At 36.9% G+C, this 19,386-nt stretch overlaps 2 protein-coding genes across 10 annotated transcripts in view; both read right to left on the bottom strand.

Moving 5' to 3' along the window:
• The window catches only part of kif1b (kinesin family member 1B), a 69,621-nt gene extending 66,140 nt beyond the window's left edge, over positions 1 to 3,481 (bottom strand). For all 8 annotated transcript variants that reach the window (XM_079587598.1, XM_079587599.1, XM_079587600.1 and 5 more), the window contains exons 1-2: positions 3,205 to 3,481; positions 435 to 576 (exon numbers count right to left, since the gene is read on the bottom strand). In XM_079587598.1, the coding sequence (XP_079443724.1) occupies positions 435 to 537 (103 nt within the window). In that variant the 5' untranslated portion in view covers positions 538 to 576; positions 3,205 to 3,481. The remainder of the gene's footprint in view (positions 1 to 434; positions 577 to 3,204) is intronic.
• Positions 3,482 to 4,355: 874 nt separating this feature from the next.
• The window catches only part of ube4b (ubiquitination factor E4B, UFD2 homolog), a 24,434-nt gene continuing 9,403 nt past the window's right edge, over positions 4,356 to 19,386 (bottom strand). For both annotated transcript variants that reach the window (XM_079587335.1, XM_079587334.1), the window contains 21 exons: positions 18,436 to 18,577; positions 17,317 to 17,417; positions 16,713 to 16,827; positions 15,711 to 15,794; positions 15,407 to 15,463; positions 15,206 to 15,322; positions 15,003 to 15,101; positions 14,133 to 14,246; positions 13,844 to 14,042; positions 13,610 to 13,748; positions 12,183 to 12,282; positions 11,272 to 11,399; positions 11,087 to 11,185; positions 10,742 to 10,977; positions 10,537 to 10,663; positions 9,255 to 9,399; positions 8,887 to 9,021; positions 6,418 to 6,609; positions 6,153 to 6,327; positions 5,482 to 5,628; positions 4,356 to 5,350 (listed from right to left, as the gene is read on the bottom strand). In XM_079587335.1, the coding sequence (XP_079443461.1) occupies positions 5,289 to 5,350; positions 5,482 to 5,628; positions 6,153 to 6,327; positions 6,418 to 6,609; positions 8,887 to 9,021; positions 9,255 to 9,399; positions 10,537 to 10,663; positions 10,742 to 10,977; positions 11,087 to 11,185; positions 11,272 to 11,399; positions 12,183 to 12,282; positions 13,610 to 13,748; positions 13,844 to 14,042; positions 14,133 to 14,246; positions 15,003 to 15,101; positions 15,206 to 15,322; positions 15,407 to 15,463; positions 15,711 to 15,794; positions 16,713 to 16,827; positions 17,317 to 17,417; positions 18,436 to 18,577 (2,713 nt within the window). In that variant the 3' untranslated portion in view covers positions 4,356 to 5,288. The remainder of the gene's footprint in view (positions 5,351 to 5,481; positions 5,629 to 6,152; positions 6,328 to 6,417; positions 6,610 to 8,886; positions 9,022 to 9,254; positions 9,400 to 10,536; positions 10,664 to 10,741; positions 10,978 to 11,086; positions 11,186 to 11,271; positions 11,400 to 12,182; positions 12,283 to 13,609; positions 13,749 to 13,843; positions 14,043 to 14,132; positions 14,247 to 15,002; positions 15,102 to 15,205; positions 15,323 to 15,406; positions 15,464 to 15,710; positions 15,795 to 16,712; positions 16,828 to 17,316; positions 17,418 to 18,435; positions 18,578 to 19,386) is intronic.

Here is a 19,386-nt window from a genome sequence, read left to right as displayed (position 1 = left end):
ATCAACTTCATTTCCTTTCTCTGGCTCTCTCTTCCTCTAACACTAAACTAATGCAAAAACTGATGAACAAGAGACCCGAGCTGCGGGTTCAAGCCACACAATATCTTCACACTCAGCACCTCAACACACTAAAGTCCCTAAGGCAGAACTTCTTTGAGTCCTCTCATTTTTCCAAAGGAAGGGGATTTCACACAGAGAGGCTCTTCTTTCCTTCAAGATCAAACAGAATATCATTTCCACTTCTATTCTTCCTTTTCACTCACTCAGGTTGCAGATTTCCAATAAAACTTGAACGCTATCTAACTCTGAACATCTCATTTGGCTAAAGCCAAAAGCATATACTACAGCCACCTTGTCTGGAGGCATGTGACCAAATACGAGAAGCTTACAATTCAAACAAAGTATGAGAGCCATAGAGACAAGTATATACTTACTGGTGGAGTTCCCTTGCATTTGTATAATGCATTTTGAGTCCTTGTTGGTCTCCCTTGTGTTGAAGGGTCGCACTCTGACAGCCACTTTCACTGAGCCAGACATGGTTGAAGTTGTTGTGATTCAATCCCACAAAATGTTCTCCTGTAAAAAGAAACAAAATGATGCTGTTTATTCCAGTGCTACAGATATTAGGTTAAAGGTACAAGAACACATTTCACAGACGTTATCCAGAATTATCTCATTAGATTGCATTGAGTAAACAAGACTTCTAAATAGATCAGAAGGCACCATAACATCATTTATGCAATGATAATGACATATGAGAGGTTAAGGCATTTGAGAAGATTTTCTTAAATTGCTGGATGCCAAAAGCAAACATAAAAAAAATCCACAGATTTTGACTAATGATTTTTCATAACTTTTTTATTAACTTCTGTTTACTTTAAATTAGATTAGGGATTATTTTTATTCTCCCAATAAGCAGTATAAAGAATAAATGTCAATGACTTTAACTCCATAACTCCATTGATACATGAATTTCTAAGGCCTCTAAATATTTTTAGCAAGTAGAAGGCCTTTTAGTATTCTAAATATGTCACATCTTTTGGAGTTTAATATTTTATAAAGTAAATTTAAAAGCAACTTTTATATTAATTTTTATATTATAATTTTAAAATGAACTGAACATTTATTTGTACTTGCAAATTATCTCGCAATCATGATTGTATTGCATTGCATTATGTTTTATAATATTTAAGCATTTAAATATTATCTTATTAAAACATATATTTGGGAGATATAGGGTGACGACTGATAGATACCTTTATGCAGTTTATGCAAGTAGTCTGCTATACTGTTTTCATTGAAAATTTGACTGATTTACATTACAAGCTATCAGAATTTCATCTTACTTTTTTGCCATATAGGCCTAAATAAATAAACACATTCTGCACCAAATAGCATATTTTTGAGTGTCAGCAAGATATTCTCATTATATCATACTATATGGGCCGTAAAAGCCATAAAAGGCCAAAAAATGCATACTAAACAGAAAACATATGCAAACTGTTTTTTTAGATTTTCTTTTGTATTATGTCAAAAAGGTTCAAGAAACTGTTCCGTTTAAAAAAAATACATATTATTTCATATGGCAGGCTTTAAGGGGTAAAACATGGAATTAACTTGTAAAACCATTCCTAATATTTGTAGAGTTTATTTCATGGCTGTGGGAATGCTTATGATAATTCCAATGATGAAAAACGACCAAGACATAAACTTTCCCTTTCCCTTATGTAAATATTAACCCAAAATCTTAAATCTGAATATAAAAATGTTCATGGACCTGCCTGTTATATGTCAACAACCCATTTATCCTATTAAATATCCGGTGGGCAAAGGTAATACCACAGTATGCAGGAAGATATCCAGCACACACACACACAGATGTAGATTATCAGGAATATTAGATGGTTCCTTCACGGACTCATAAACATGGCGGCCGCTCGCCTGCAGCAGCAGCAGGGCTGGGCCTGTGTGTGTTCACACGCTCACTACACAAGTAAACATCTGAATACCGTCATGACATATCAAAACAACAAGCACCGACACATAACAACCCCAGTCTATTTCCTTTTAAAAATCAAGTATCAATTATGGGCGTGACATTTGTTATTTAGTATTGGTTTTATCGACCGGCTGTGGATTACGACGAATCTGACAATGCAGCAATTATTTTTGAAGTTCAAATCTCTTGAGTGTGACTGAAAAATGAACAGTCTGCTGTTCAAGCACATGACACCAAAAAGAGGATGTTTTCATCCTTGCCCTTGTAGCCATTCACTGAATTAAAGGCATACGCCCATGAAAATCAATCTGCCGGGGAAAACAGAAGTATGTCTACATCAGGGACGAATAATAAGACAAAAAAAATATCTTTCGGTACACTCTTATAGAATTGTATGGTACTAAAACAACACAACACATTAAAAACGTTTATCGTTCAAGGATACACCGACTTCACTCAGTGATTACGGAGATATTGATGGGCGACTAGCAACAGCATATCCGGCGAATGCCACTAAGTCAGAATGATGCACCACAGATATAAATCTAATCAAACCATTTATTTGTTCTAAAAAGCACTAAATCAAGTATGACATTGTAACATTATGAATTGGCTTCCTTTAGGATCGTACGGTACGATGTCCGATTTGAGAACAAATCGTTCTTTTGATTCGGATCTTGCTGGGAACCGGTTCCCCAACCGGAATGAACTGCTGTCACTAATACAATAGGCCCGAGAGGTTCTGGAGTCAACAACTCATGGACTGACTTATTCAACGGAAAATCGTTTTTTCCCCACCTAATCCGCGATGCTGATAACCGACGATTGAGGTGACAGTACGAGCATTTGGAGTGAAACAAGGATACGGATCAGTGAATCAGTTTTGAGCCGGTAACGTTACTGTTCGAAAGAACCGATTCGTGGAAATGTGCCGAACTTCCCATCACTAATCGGACTTCTTTCTATGAACTCGGTGACTTTATTTGCATAATCCTCAAATGGGTTTGTCATTTGAACATTTATTTCTATTCTATGTCTAAATATAAATAATATAATATCACTATTAAGTTGCACTAAAGCAATCAGCTGCAAAAAAAGCAAAAAGCAAAACATTCATTCGCATTCCTAAACGCAACTCGGGCAATGTATACTCAAACGCAAATGTATAAGTATTACAATCATCTTAGACAAAAGACAAGACTTACCGCTTTATATCCACACGTAGAGACGACTAGAACACCATAGAAATCCTGCACGGTGCCAATTCTCCAATGACGTCTACAACCAGCAGCAAAAAAAATCAAAGACTGACGGTTAAGTTCTTAATAGTTCCTTTTTTGTTATATACACCCATTATAGCTCCGTTTCATTCTCCAGCACCGCGCAAGATGATGTTTTTATTAGGCTGATGCTGGTGTCGTTGGACCGTTCCTCTAGCAGGATTAGGTATGGATGAATGCCTTGATTTACTGAAATGATTACGTCAACTGCCGTGTCAACATCGTGAATGACATACCGTCTGGCCAATTAGAACTGAATATTGTGTGAGCAATGCGTCGTGTAGCCAATGAGAACGCTGGAAAAACTGAGGTGGGCTGGGCAGCTGTGACGCAATACTGCAGGGTCGCTTACGATCCGCTGTGGCGTGGCATCATACTACACAAAAGTGAAGGGCGCCGCCTAGCAGAAACACGGATAAAACAGGGATAGCTATTGGAAAAATTAATTAAAATAACAGTTTATAATCATAAATTGCTCCCCTATTATGTGATTACACCCATTATTTTCTAAAATAGTCATGAGACTTGAATCCTCTCATAAAGGTGAGCAATTCATCAAAATAGAAGCTGCTTCCTCATATACCACACTTAAAATGTTTTCTCCCGCTGATTGACAACTATGTATTTTATTTTATGTGGCCAGACTAAAATTGTGCCCATGGTTATTCCTGTTAAACTATACCATAAAAACAAAATTTTCTACTCAAAATAAATATTAACTGAAATAAAATAAAAAAACTTAAATTTTCAGTTAGTTTTCTTTATTTCAAGTAACAAAAAAATAGTTTTTCAGTATTTCTCGTTTTCATTTAGTTAAATTTGATATACTAAAATAACTAAAACTAAACTAAAAATTAAACTAAAAAAGTACTAACACTTTAAAATTGAAGGGAGACCAAAACTATAAAAGTATCTCAATTATTCTAAATCAACAGCCAGTGTCATCCATGAAACAATTTAATAACTTATTTTCAAATGTTTTGTAAAAAAAATAAAAAAAATAAAAATAAAGGGGGACGGGGGAGTGGATGATGAATTTAAGAGGACAAGTAAAAAAAATAGTGCAATGGCTATCATTGTGTGTGCATTACCATTTATTACAGTTCAAAAGAATTTTGTAACAAAGGAAGCAAATTCCTGTACAGATAAACCCTTTTAAGTCACTGGAAAAACTCTTTAATTTATGCTGAAATCCAACAACTGGGGTTAACATTACTAACAAGAGATGATGACCCTTTATGATCCAAAACAAATGTTGGTGAACAGAACAAAAAAAAAAAAAACATGATATACTGGCATTTTTATGATGATCATGCTACAACACAGCTTCACATTCTCTTATTTGATCCAGGGTTTCAGCTCTGCTTCAGCTTGTAGTCAAATTGTTGTACACATGAGATTTCTGTGCAAACCAACAAAATTCAAATACAGAGTCAGTCACCATCTGATGCTTCATCAATTTACACCAACATCTATTGTATTTTCTACAAGACAGTCTAGAGCTTGTTAATTTATTAAAAATATGCTGTACTTCTCCAACCATATCAAATAAACGTCAGGTTAGGGACTGAACCGTAAACTGTATGTCTACAGCCGATGTTTATTGAGTGTAAAAATGGAAATACTGGTGTTACTTGACAACATTCTTCCAAATATCTCACAAACATGAACCCTCAGTGTTTACTGTCAGAACCATTCAAATGTATATGTGAAGTCAATGAAAACAACATAATGTCTTTATATATCCGGTTTTGAGTGAGAATGTGTGTCCTTTCAGCTTGGTATGTATGCAGACATACAAATTCAAAATCAAAATGTTTCAAAAGTCTAAACTTTATTATGTTTCAATTTAGAATCATGAGCCTTTCAGACAGTGGCTCCATAAAGAGGATAAAGGGAGGCAAAAACAATTTGGGTGCTGTCATCTTTTTTTTCTGTTTCTCTTCAGTTTACTTCCAGCGTGATAAAAACATTTATACTGAGGGGCAAGCTTGGCTCACTGAGAAAACTCAAAAGCGACCACTCTGCTTCTCTCTCATCCAGGCCTGGATACGCTCCTTCAGCTCTGGGACTGTGGAGAGAGGGGGAAAAATACAGAGTCAGCATTATAAAGTCTAACAATTAAGAAAAGTCAAGCCACAGAGTGCATTTGGCAGCAGGACTGAAAGAAGCAATCTTTGAAAAGTGGTGTGTGCTTGGTACCTGGTTCCAGCATGCTCTCTGTGAGAGGCTGTCTGTTAAAGGGGTCGGTGGGAGAGTTCAGGAGGTGTCGCAGAATGATGGATCGGTCCATGATGTTGCCAGAGGGAAGTTGCACGGGATCAGTCATAAGAGTGTCCATCAGCGGGTCTGTTCAGGTAGGAGCACACTGTTATTTACTAACTCCAATCGACTAGTAAATCTGTTGCTGTTCAAATGTTTGGGGTCAGTAAGATTTTTTTTTTTTAAAGAAATTTTTACATTTATTATACAAGGATTCATTGCAATTGATCAAGAGTGACAGTAAATGCATATATAATGTTTCAATTAAATGCTAAACTTTCTATTCATCAAAGAAGTATGAAAAAAAGGTTTCCTGGTTTCCACAAAAATAAGCAGCACAACCATTTTCAACATTGATGATAAAAAGAAACACTTTAAATCAGAATGATTTCTGAAGGATCATGTGCCACTGAAGACTGGATTAATGATGCTGAAAAGTTGCATTTCAAAACATAATATTATATTATCGTTTTACTGTATTTTGATCAAATAAATGCAGTCTTGGGGAGCCTAAGATACTTCTTTCAAAAACATTTACAACGGACCCCAAACTTTTAAACAGTAGTGAATGATTCAAAGTATGATGTAGCTAAAGACTTGATGACCCTCACCTTTAAACTCATCTGGGGCGTCGCTGTAATCCATCTCAGACTGAGAATTGCGAGCTACTATCTCCTCCACCTTCTCCAAAAGAAGTTTGAATTTCTCAATAGCAATGGTGGACTTTATGCCCGCCTTTCTCATTTTGGAAATGACTTCCTCAAAGAGCTCCCTGCTGTATGACCGCTGAAAATGAGCAAAAAAATAAATAAATTGGAGTTATACACTATTTGTCTTGAAATACAGTTAAAAGAATTTTAGTGAGTAAATACAGACCTGGTCATCGGCAATGGCTTTAGCAAATCGGGCACAGTCCAGCTGCAGGTAGATATCAGTGAGCTGATCCAGGAGCTTCTTTGGCTCAAAACCGTATTTCTCTGGGTTTTCCACTTTTAGGTCTCGACATTTAGGCCCACATAGCTGCTGCAGGTTATAATTCAACATGGCAGCCAGACGAGGACCCAGTTCCTGTTCAATACAATATAATACACATCAGTCATATTCCCAACAAGAAATGATATCATTTTTTGTGCATTGTAAACAGACCCTATGATGCAGTATTTATTTATTAGTTTAATTAGAAGTGTCCTTTCTCAAATCTCCTGAATAAACTCAATGTTCTGACCCAGGCAGCAGCTCAATTTTCCCTGAAGACTATAAATACCTGCAGAGAGCAGAGCGCAGGAGATTCATTTACAGGCAAGCAGCAGATTACAATCCTCACGCTTTTTCCTAACAAGCAAACCTAAATAGATTTTGTTATGCTCTACTTTACCACTTTTTAGGAGCTTCCTAATGCAAATCTGTTTGTTGTCTGCTAAAATTTCCTCAAGACATGTTTCTTCAACTGTCCTGCTTAGATGCGTTAATTAAACTGCCTCTAAAGCTCTTTAGCCGTTCAAAAGTTTGGGATAAGAAAGTTGTTGTTTTTCCTGAAAGAAATTACTAATTTTATTCAGCAAAGACACATTAAATTGATCAAAAGGTGACATTAAATACATTTAAAATGTTACAAATAATTTTAAAATAATGACTATTCTTTTAAACTTTCTATTACGGGTAATCAAAAATATATCAAAGTTTCCACAAAAATATAAAGCAGCACAACTGTTTTGGTCACTGTGATTTTGCCAAGTCAGACATGTTTCTGGGTCAATTTTGTAGATCCCATAACAACATGCCTTTCCAAAAATTAAGTCCTGCCCATAAGTTATCACTATATTCAGAGGGAAATGATGGGTAAATAATACCTAACCCTGGTTGTAAGCCTAAACGACATTAACTGTAAAATTGTCCCTCAAATCTGATTGGTTGATTGGAATGTTGTTCCAGGATCAACAAAGATGTTGATGTACTTGGTGAAATCACGTTCACCCAAATTGTTTTCCACATTGATAATAATAAGAAATCTTTAAGCACAAAATCGGCATATTAGAATGTTTTCTGAAGGATCATGTGACACTGAAGACTGGAGTAAAGGTGCTGAAAATTCAGCTTTGACATCACATGAATAAACTGCATTCTAAAATGTAACAAAACTGTTTTATATAGTAATATAATATAATACAAATATATTGATCAAATAAATATACAAATTGACCAAATAAATGCAACCATGAAGAGCATAAAAATCGTACCGACCCCAAACATTTGAATGTTTAGTGTATATGCCATGATAATAATCAGGGGTGCACATAACTTTTTCAGTGAGTTACTCAGGTGAGGACCAGGAGATGGTGTTTGGTACTCACCCCATAATGTAGCGTGGCCACAGCTGTCAATCATGACGTCACATTCCCGTTTTTATAGCATAAAATAACTAACTAAAACCAAATTAATTAAAAAAACTAACACTTAAATTTACATCAGCGTGAAAAAAAAAATGACCTAAAATGATAGAAAACACCTTTGGAAAAGATTTATTTAAAGTATTATTTGATTGTTCAGATATATTTATTTGTATAAATTAAATCTAATGAATCCTTATTAAAGATATTAAACAGCAGTGAATTTTCTCTTTTTATTTTGTTATTTGATCAATATTAAGTGTACAGAAGGCATTAGGTTTATTACACACTGTCACTTTAAGACCAAGTGTGCAGAATGCAGATCCAATTGCACTGATGCACTGTACGGTAAAGACATAACCGACTGTGATTACGTGAATGCTCTCCAAAAATGACATTTAGACATAATGTTGTGTGTATTTGTCCATTCAGATGCGAAAGAGAGCTCAATTCAGTCCTTGCGCGCAGCGCGCTGTCTATATGTGCAGGACTGCACGCTTCGGGTCGCGCGCGTGTGTGTGTGTTCGCAAAGAAAAGCATACCGAATAAAGCTCTCTTTCGCGTCGTCTCTCTTATTCAGATCTATCCATGTCTGCTCTTCTCTTTATCCCAGGCGTTTTTTAACGATTTGAGACATGCATCAAGCGCATGCCAACTCGTGTGCGCTGGGTAGATCAGCACGACTGGATCTCTTCCCCAATCGTCCCTCCCTAATTTCCGTCTAGTTTTTATTCGTTGACGTGGTCGTCATTTAAAACGTGAAAAAATTAAATGAACACTGCCTATGTTGCATTTTGGCGACAGTTACCCTTAAAGTACGCAAAGGCGCGTAGTAACACAAGTGGCATTACGCATTCCTGATTTTTGTCGCGCATGTGTACCTGCGTACCAGTTATGTGCACCCCTGATAATAATGTCACAGAGTGTGTTTTTAAGTGCAACATGTTTCTTTACTTACAGGCCTGAGGAAGGGCTTTTGGACTTGTTTGGTGAGGATATGGAACATATCCACGGTCTCTGTGGCTAAAGCCAGGTAGGATCGTGATACTCTCTCATCCTGAGTGAGCTGGGACTGACGGCTCTGCTGCTGCTCCTGAGGACCAGAACATTTCACATTCAATTAGATCTGATTGGAACTGGAGAAGTAGAAACACTTCGGAACATCCATTCACTTTAAAGCTCACTCCTCATCCTTTTATCCTTAAAGCTAATGTTTTGTTTTTCCGTGACATAATAGTGTATTATATCTATTATACATAATGCATACATAATGCATTCAAAAGGATGGGTAAGTTAACTATTGGTCAAGTTGTGATATGTGCTGACCCTGGGCAGCTGGTCCCATTGCTCTTTATTCTTCATCTCCTCCTGAATCTCATGGATGCGTTTCAAAGACTCCAAACTCTCGTCCAGCAGAAAAGTTGTATCGTTAATTAGCATGTTGATGTAGCGTACAAACTGTTTACCAGAGCTGTAGAATGAATGAGAGAGGGAAAATATATTAATTAAATACATTAATAAAAAATTTGAATGCAACAAATTTACAAATTTTTTTATTTTTTCCCACCATTATCAAATTTCAGTCACTTAAAGGATAATTCCGGTATTTAACACCTTGAGTCTATATTGTAGTTTGTTTTGGATGAACAAGAGTGGTGGACAACATTTTTTTGACAATGGTTCCTCTCTCGAGTTTTTGACTATAAAAGAATTGGCCATGGACCCATTTAACATTGGAGTCAATGGGCATGTCCGAAAATGTCATTAAAACAACCTTTAACATTAGTTTTCAAAACTGTGCAACTCACCGAGTGATTAGTGGTGTTCGTTGATGTTCCAGAAACAAAAAGTGTTGCGAAATACAGTTTCTGTCGTGTTTTATTCGTCATTTTGTAAAATCCCATTGAATTCTGTTGAAGGACTGAGTGCTCGTTAATATAAATGCGCTACCGGAAACGGAAAGGGGGCTGTTTACATTTGGTCGATGTAGTCTTTTTGCTCGCTTCCGTTTCTCCTAAGGCTAGCGAGCAGAGCAACTGTGCTCCGGGAGAGTAAGCGAAATAAACAAACAAAACCTTCATTAATTGTTACTTGTAATATGAAGTTGAACTCGACTGTGACCGTGAGTGTCCCGCGAGACATAAACATCAGTTATCGCCATGAAGTGGTCGGGAGTGTGCTAACGCTTCAGATTCAAATATTGAGCGGAAGTTACACAGTTGTGAAGTGTCTGAAAAAATAGTTCCACTATAGCAAAATAAATGGATTGGAATCATATATTGCGATGATATATTGTTTATAATCATCAACGAACACCACTAACCACTCGGTGAGTTTAACAGTTTTGTAAACGAACATTATTGGCTGTTTTTTCGGACATGCCCATTGACTCCAATGTTAAATGGGTCCATGGCCAATTCTATTATAGTCAAAAACTTGAGAGAGGAACCATTGTCAAAAAAATGTTGTCCACCACTCTTGTTCATCCAAAACAAACTACAAAATAGACTCAAGGTGTTAAATACCGGAATTATCCTTTAATCAGCCTGGATGATATATCGGTTTATTACCATTTCAAATTTCACTCAAAACTAAACATTGGACTCACTTGAACTCCTCCAGGAAGGTGCCTTGGTGGTTAATGTTTTGCCACAGGCTTTTGAATATGGTGCTGATGTGGTAACGGATGGTGAACTTGTCGTAGAACTCACTTGTGGCTCCAGTGTGCTCCACATCTGGGGAGAAACAATCAATTAGCATAAAATCGAAACGCTCAGAATAGACCTGAAGACGAATTTCAGACACCCTTTCACCTGTGTAGAACTTCATGAGGGCGGGCACAAGCTGATTGACAGACAGCGGGTGGCTCTCCATCATCTCAAAGAAACGCTGAGTGCGCGGCTGCACCGCTGGGTTGGTAACGAACAGCACCTCCACCAGTTTGGCAATCAAGTATGGGTTCTTTATGTAATTCTGACTGCAAAGGAAGACCACCAGGAAGGTCACAATGTCTTCAGTGCACGGCTCATAGAGAACCTGTGGAAAGTACCTGGGAAACAAATAGGGAAAAAGTTAAATTTCACTAAAACAATAAATGTATCTCAATTTGGGATTCTAATACTATGATGTGCACATTGCAGCACTCTCGTAAGACTTACTGCACAATAAAAAGCAAGAACTCAGCCACATCTTCAATGTAAAACTCTGGCAGTGCTGCAAAGTTTTTGGGGATATCTGGGTTCAGAGGCAGGGTTACGCTGTGAGGTTATAAAAGACAACAAGAAAATCAGAACACAACATCTCGACTACAACTTTGATGAAAGAATGTAAGCGGTGAACTGACTGTGGGTACGCAGGCTCCACCATACGCAAGATGAGCTGGATGACCATACTGAAGAACTGAAGACATCTGCGCAGCAGGTTCTCGTCCAGCAGCCCTGCGTCTGCGCAGGCTTTAGAGCGCACCAGTTTCTGTCATCAAAGACAATGAGACAACCGATTCAAATATTTACGCTCCTACTCTAATACATATTTGTAAACAAAGTACATATTTAAAGTCAAGTTATATTAAGTATTCATTTAACAATGAGAACAACTTGCTTGTTTCCTTTTAGAACACGGCAAAATCTGCTAAATGGAAATGTTTGAATTCTGAGAATGTAACAGTAAATGCACTCTAGCATTCAAAATTGAGGTTTAGAAGATTTTTTTTAATGGTTTAGAAGTCTCTTCTGCTCACCAAGGCTGCATTTATTAGATAAAAAATGCAGTAAAACAGCAATATTGTAAAATATGATAACAAGATACATTTAGTCTATTTCAAAATGTTATTTATTCCTGTGATGGCAAAGCTGAATTTTCAGCAGTCATTACTCCAGTCTTCTTTTTTGTGGAAACAGTGATACAGGATTCTTTGAAGAATAAAAAGTTCAAAAGAACGGCATTTACTTGATCAGTTTAATGTGACCTTGCTGAAGAAAGGTATTCATTTCTTTGTGGGGAAAACTTACTGACCCAAAACTTTAAAAAGATAGAGTAGGTACATTTAAGTACCATATGGCACAGGACAGGGATCTTACTAATATAAGCAATAATGGAATCGTAAATTATTTTCATAAAAAAATACTGTATACTGAAAAATAATTATACTGTACACTTCCTGCACCAATGAATGTATGACTTTTTGCTCCCAAGCGTTTTAAAAAACTATTTTATAAATGTTATTTTTTTGTTAATAAAGACAACAGCACACACCTTCAGTTGTGTTTTACACCTCTTCAGCATCTCCCGATGACGACTAGCCAACGGGGAATCCTTCCACTGGTTTTCACTGTTCTTCAGCTCTTCCACAGTTCTTTAAAACACACACACATATTCAGCCTTGTGTAAATTACCTTGTCTGACAGCTTAAAGAAAAAAAGAAAAACTCCACAGAGAGTATTATTGGCCATCTAACTGTTGTACCTGCTGCTGACAGCAGGGGTCACCGTGGTTCTGATCTGCCAGGCATCATGAGGCCAATACACAATGTGAGCAGCCTACTCCAGAGCTTTATATCTAAAATGTGAAGGACTTGAAACACTGCCACTGATGCAGCACTAGCACAGGAGCTGATATTTTTGACATTGTGGGCATAAGATGACTTAAGATCTGCTCTACAATAGGACTGCAAGAAAACACCTTCTGCAAGAGGCATAGGACAGGATTAGCCCGTCTCATCAGAGAGATTAAGGGCTTTTTCACAAACTATGACAACAAAGAGTCACATACATGATCAGGCTATCTGACATAAGCAATGAGGAAAGCAGCAACATTTTCCACTTTGAGAATCACCTTATTCACATCAATCTTTTAGATTAAAATTTAACTTAGAAGCCATAGTATGCTTCTTTTTTTTTTACAAAGTCTTGGTTTATATTTTATTTTTATCTACTAGAATAGGTTTTCATATTTAAATGTAAAAAAAAAACCCATTATTTATCACATTTTACACTGTTGCAGCACTTCTCTTCCCATTTTGTCAGTAACTCTGTATAGTCGCTGTCATTTTTAAGCCCCTCCTTCCGAAAAGCACAGTGAGCTCTGATTGGTCAGCTGAACCAGTGTGTTGGGACTGGTCAACCGCTTCGAGCGCGTATCAGAAATGTTACAATAACCACGAGTTTTGCCACACTACTAGCAGAACTCAACCAGGCCTTGCCCCATTTTTTAAATATGCCTTGGGCGTAAATTATTTAAATGAGGAATAATATGATGTACGTTCTGGAAGAAAACTCAAGCCTACAGATGGAGTCATTTCAGGGAGTTCAGAAACAGTGCGCACTGCTATAGAGAATAAGTCCCTTTGGAGTAGACTTTGTGCTTTGAATCTTTGCAGGCCTTTTTCTTGCTCAAACAGCGACATTACACACTTGAAAATGTAAAAAGCACTACCGTAAAATGACCAAAGTGACGCAATATAATAAAAGTACAACAAAACTTGTGGTCTCTTGGCCGTGAAGTTTACGAGGCTGAGGTCCATCCGTCCTTTTATAATTAAGAGCTTATAAACACCATTTCCGCAGCCGTGATGTGCCCTTCACATACCCTTTTGCACTAGTGCGCACTTCACAGTGGACTATTACCCTAAATGATTTTGCTAACAAATAGTTTGTTTTTAGGACTGAATCTGTGCAAAGCACCTGTTCAGATCCCTGATGGCCCTCAGTCTCCGTATGTAGCGCCGGCAGCAAGGGAGGATGGACAGATGATGTGCGTGTAGCGTTAAGAAGAAGCACTCTGTAGGGAACTTGGGCTCTGAAAACTTGGACGGGTCTTCATCTGTGGAGGAATTGGAGGAACGGTAAATGGGTTGTCTGAATTCAAACTGAGCGTCTAAAGCGATTTGTCTGTTCCAGAACAGAGCCCACACTCACGCAGCTCGGTGAGCCAGCTCTTCAGGTCCTCCATCGTGGCATTGAGCCGGGTCTCTTCACGGCCGAGGTTCAGCCGACACTTGGGGTGGAAGATGTAGAGCGAATCCACTGTGTCCAGCTTGATCTTCATACTGAGCTGCTGCAGCACCCACAGGAAGTTCATCATGAAGCCGTCTGTGGACACCAGTTTGTCATCGGTCTAAAGAAAGAGAGGGGGAGAAAATAATCATATAATGTGGTATTAATGTGTTAAAGATGAATGTGTTTTGAAAAATTTGAGCAAACATACCTGCATCTGAGCCTTTTTCACATTGCGATTAACCAGAGCTGCCATGTAGCTCAAAGCCGCTTCCCTTGTCTCTCCATTTAATAAGATGTTGTGCAGGATTTTAAACAGATCTCCCTGGAGAAGCAACATCAGCGCACACAAATGTTTTATGTCAATGTAATATTATTATTATTTGGAGGGAATAATTACTGAACAATTTTATATTTAATTACAAAATAATTCCATGAATTAGATACATTACTCACCACTAAATGAGTGGATTTTTCAAAGATTATTTGATTTAGAATTTTACCCTCATAGTCAAATTATGTTTGTTTATACTTATATTTTTCATTCCTTTTCTGTTTTGAACACGTTAAATTGCTGTGGAACTAAAATACATGTTTATGGTGTTTATAATGTTTGTACATTTTTCGTTTTATTTACCGGTATTAAAGAAATAAGTTCCAATTTATACAGCAATGCAACTTTTCTGGGGTTTCTTTTCTGTCCACAATCCAATTTTTAACCTGGTGCAAATTATTTCTGGAGAAAATGGTATGTAATATTTTAATGGAAATATTCCAAATGAATTCTAAATATTTCATTATAAATTCTGTGAAAATCTAATGTCAGCTGGGGGAAATTTACTCCTTAGATATGAGGGTCATGTTACCCAATGCTAAATTATTATCTAACAGTTACAACTTAACAATAAATGCACATTCTTAATCTCACCTCATTCATATGAAATTATACTTTTTATAATCATATAAGAAAGACCAAAAACTGAAGCGTCCACTTTCACCTCTGCTCTATAAAAAGAATATCCCCCCAATATTATAGCAGCTCATTAAAAATCTATGAGTATGTGATATGATGGTCATTCACCCTGGCAGACTCCAGATAATGCTGCAGTGACTGGCTGACCACACGGGTGTTCTCTACAGTGATGGCAGGGCCAGAGAAGAACTTGTCTCCCACTTTAGTCTAAAGAACAGCAAAACGGACATAAAAATAAACAATCATTATTCATCACTGCTACACATTGTATCATTCTTATTTGTTTTAAATAACTGAGTGAAATGCCTTACGTCATCCTCAGCAAACACAGAAAGACTGAAGAACGCTCCGAGGAAGGATAGTCTTTGAATTTCTCTTCCTGTCCCAGGACTGAGAGGGTCAGGACACCACAATGGCAGAGAGGTGATCTAAAAATACACACAGAGAGACAATATTAAAAGTGAACTGCATAACCTGACTGGCTTGAGTTCGAAAGCTCCTACAAAACCTACCAAATTGCATATAGGGTGAGTCTTCCCGAACTTGATTTCACAGAGCTCGGCCAAAGCCTGTAAAACAATATAATATCATAATAACGTCATAGACAAGAAACACAGATTCAGCAGGGCAGTTTACTGTGTGAAACATGCCTGGAAGGTCAGAGATATCGAACAGTGTTAATATATAAATCAAGTAGGGCTGCAACAACGAATCGATAAAACTCTGGTGCAGCCCTAAAATCAAGGGAGCTTGTTTGGTCCTCATATGCCTGATAATACAGTTATTAAGATTTTAAAAGAACAAGTGCTCTCTTACCATCAGAGGAAACTTGAAGTTGTCACTGTCAAAAGAACACTCTTTTACAGCTAAAACAAGCCCTTGAAGAATGGGAACAAAGATCTGAAAGAACAACAACATTGATCATTCAAGACAAAAGTGCCATACCTTTTCTTTGAGCTAAATTGACTTCCTAGACATTTAAGATAAACTTTCAACCAGCTGAAAACAAGGTGATTTTTAGTCGATGCATGAAGTCAGTTCCCCTCAAGTTCAGCTGCCCTTGCAGAGCAACCACAGGTGTGGTTCCTCATTTGACAAGCACAGAGAATTCATTTTGAAAAGTATACACTACTTTTTTCACTACCACTAATGTTTTTGAACATGTCTCTTATGCTTTTACCAAGGCATCATTCATTTGACCAAAAATACAGTACTATTTACAATACAAAAAACTGTATATTGTGAAATATTATCACAATTTCAAATAAGAGTTTTCTATTTTTATATATTTGAAAAAGTGATTTATTCCTGTTATGTTAACTGAATTTATGTTAACTGAATATCTTTGCATAATAAATGTCTTGTCTTTACGGTCACTTTTTTCAGCTAAGATTCTAACAATAATGTTAGAATATTGTCTCACTACTGTTCAAAAGTTTGGGGCCAGTAGGAATTTATTCTAATATATATATATATCCCAAACTTTTGAACAGTAGTGAGACAATATTCTAACATTCAAAAAAAAAAACATGTTTTGCTTCTAAAGTGTGCATTTTCATTCATTTAAATAAATGCAAGTTGGTTTGATGTTTTTTAATCTAATGCAATGTCTAAAGTGTGCACACAGGAATCACTAAACCTAACGTGAATTAAAAATTATTTATTTTTAAATACTTAGCCGTTTTCACTAAAAACAAACAGATGAAACATTTGAAAATATGTGTAACATCACTATGAGTTTGCCATCAATAATAAAGGCCTCTTAAGCTTCAAAAGTAAAATGATGCAGCTGTCTCCATAATCTGCTGCAACTCCCACCTGTTTGAACACCTCCTCCTCCTGGTGAGTCATGCGCACCAACTCCTGGATGAAGCCGTACGGAAGGTTCCGGCACAGCATGTAGGGAACCAGCAGGGATGCCTGTAGAGGGGCCCTATTTGGGAGCATAGAGATAAGGGAGGAGATGGCAATCTCATTTAAAATGTATTATGCTTGTGTGAATTAAAACTGACAGAGCACATCATGCAACAAACTCATTTTCACACTTGGTTTAAACTGGAGCTTGATTCTGCTCTCCTTCTCCCCAGGTCTCTTTTCACACAGTATGTTTGCTTCATCAGCATTGTAATAGCAGCAGTTGACATTTACTACATGAGTTAAACAATGAGTTTGGAGGAGAAAGCACCAGAAATCAGTCAAAGTTGAACACATACAAAATGAAACCACGCATAGACAGGAAGCTATTAGAAATGTTTTATGAGCCAAATTATGTCATTGGTAGAGGGTCACGGATCAAGTCCGTGCTTTTTAAAGAGGTGAGCTACAATAAACTGAATTCCAAAGGTCAAATCTACACTAAGCGCTCTAGTGAGAAAACACCTTCAAGAAACAGAGTGCACTGAAAAAGGCTGCTGTTACTGACCTGGGCTGTGTGAGGGCACCTTGAAGCACAAGTGCAGCATGGGAAATGCACTGGGAACGAATGTTGCTAAGCAGCTGACTGACAGCTGGTTGGCTGCAGATCTGAAACAGAAGAGCATACACTGTATCTACACAGGAAATGACCCATGATGTGTTTGTGATGCAACGACGTGAAGCTGTCGCTGCTGCACGTCATCTCAGAATGTTTACTAGTAGAAACTGATCACCTGAGCTTTACTGATAAAAATGAACTTGCTATAAAATTATTCTTATTTTGTTACAAAACTGCAAATATATATGATTAGAAACAAAAGATTGATAAATTAGTATGGGTGAAACAATATATCGTGTCATAATATATCGCAATACAAAAATGCTACAATATGTATGTTGGATAGTTCACCCACAATGTGAGAAAAAAAAATCTGTTTTATTGTCAGTACTAACATTACATATAGTGTTGAATATAATGCAATGGGGGAATATTTGTGTAAAAAGTGGCCTACATTATTTTAAATATATCAGGGCAGTAACAGAGTGCAAGCATATTCGTCTAAATTAATTCAGTTTTTTCAGAATCATGAATATTTTTATTCTGGTGTCACCATTGTCCTGTACATTGGATTATCAGCACCAAGTCCAAGCCTATTCATTTACACCCACAGTGTAATATCAAATTTAGCATTTTAATTCAATTTTAAGCACATTTAATTTCAGACAGACAGATAGAAACTGAAAGAGGTGGTTTGTGAAGCAAAGTGCTGAAACGCTTTTAGTGTAGACAGCTAAATTGATTAAAATAGGAGCAAATTACTTTTGACATGCATGTCTAGTGTATACGGTGATACAACGACAGAACACAACATGAAAGAATCACACCAGAGGGAATTACCCTAGGCTTGACAAGACATGTTTTGTCTTTCGCTTTCACATTTTCAACACCTCCACTTCTCATCTGACCTAATGGCAAATGTGTTCTGATGAGGCGCTAAATGCTGGTGTATTTCCTTGTAACTCTTGTTATACCAGAACATAATTCTGATGCCTGATGCCTGTGTTCTGATGCGACACCTGGGAACTGAATTCAGAAATAATGCTGTAGAGATGTGTGCATAACTACCTTTGGGGCCTTCCTCTCTTCCATTCCCACACTGTCAAAACGCTCGATGAGGTAGTTGAGCATCTCAGTCTCTTTACAGGACTCTATGGTAAAGCGGTCACTACCTGAGTCACTAGTCATCCCCCCTCCGGATGCACCCAGGCTAGAGGGAGAAAGAGAACGTTATAAGAAATAAACACTCCCTTCAATAAAAGAGCTGTAGATTAACCTTCTGGGAAAAACCCAAACTGAGTAAATAACCAAAACCACATTGCTTTAGCCACCCAGAGAGATGTCTTTCATAATTAAATGTTTCCCTTTTTCTCTAGCCACCAACCTTTCAAAATGAGTATCTTTAGAACAGCTATGACATCAGATATAAATGAAGGTTTATCTCTATTTCAAGCAATGGTTAGAACAAACTTTACCCCACAACGCAAGCAGTGTTTGGTGATCAGAGCCTGATAAATCATATCTTACCCCGTTTTACCCTACGATTCAATAGTTTGGGGTCAATCGTTTTTTTTTTTTTAATAAATGATTAATACATTTATTCAACAATGACACCTTAAATTGATCAAAAGTGATAAAGACTTTTACATTGTGACAAAATCTTTCAATTTAAAATACCGGTAAATGCTATTATTTTGAATTCTCCACATTGATAATAAGAAGAAATGTTCTTTGAGTACCAAATGCTGAAAATTCAGCTTTGCATCACAGGAATAAATTACATTTTAAAATACATTATTTTTGATCCAATAAATAAAGCCTCAGTGAGAATAAGAGAAAAAAAATTGACCCCAACATTTTCACCAGTAGTTTATGTACTACATGTACAAAAGTATCCATAAGGACAAGTACAATTAGTCTAAAATTGAAACGCAAACCTACATGTATTTTACATTTACTATAGATATTTCCAACAAAAAATAAATAAATCCACTTTTCCTGGCTTAAGAGGGAAAAAGG

This window comes from Phoxinus phoxinus, assembly GCF_949152265.1.
Source record: "Phoxinus phoxinus genome assembly, chromosome: 18".
In the NCBI taxonomy this organism is placed as follows: Eukaryota; Metazoa; Chordata; class Actinopteri; order Cypriniformes; family Leuciscidae; genus Phoxinus; species Phoxinus phoxinus.
This window is presented reverse-complemented; position numbering and strand designations above follow the sequence as displayed.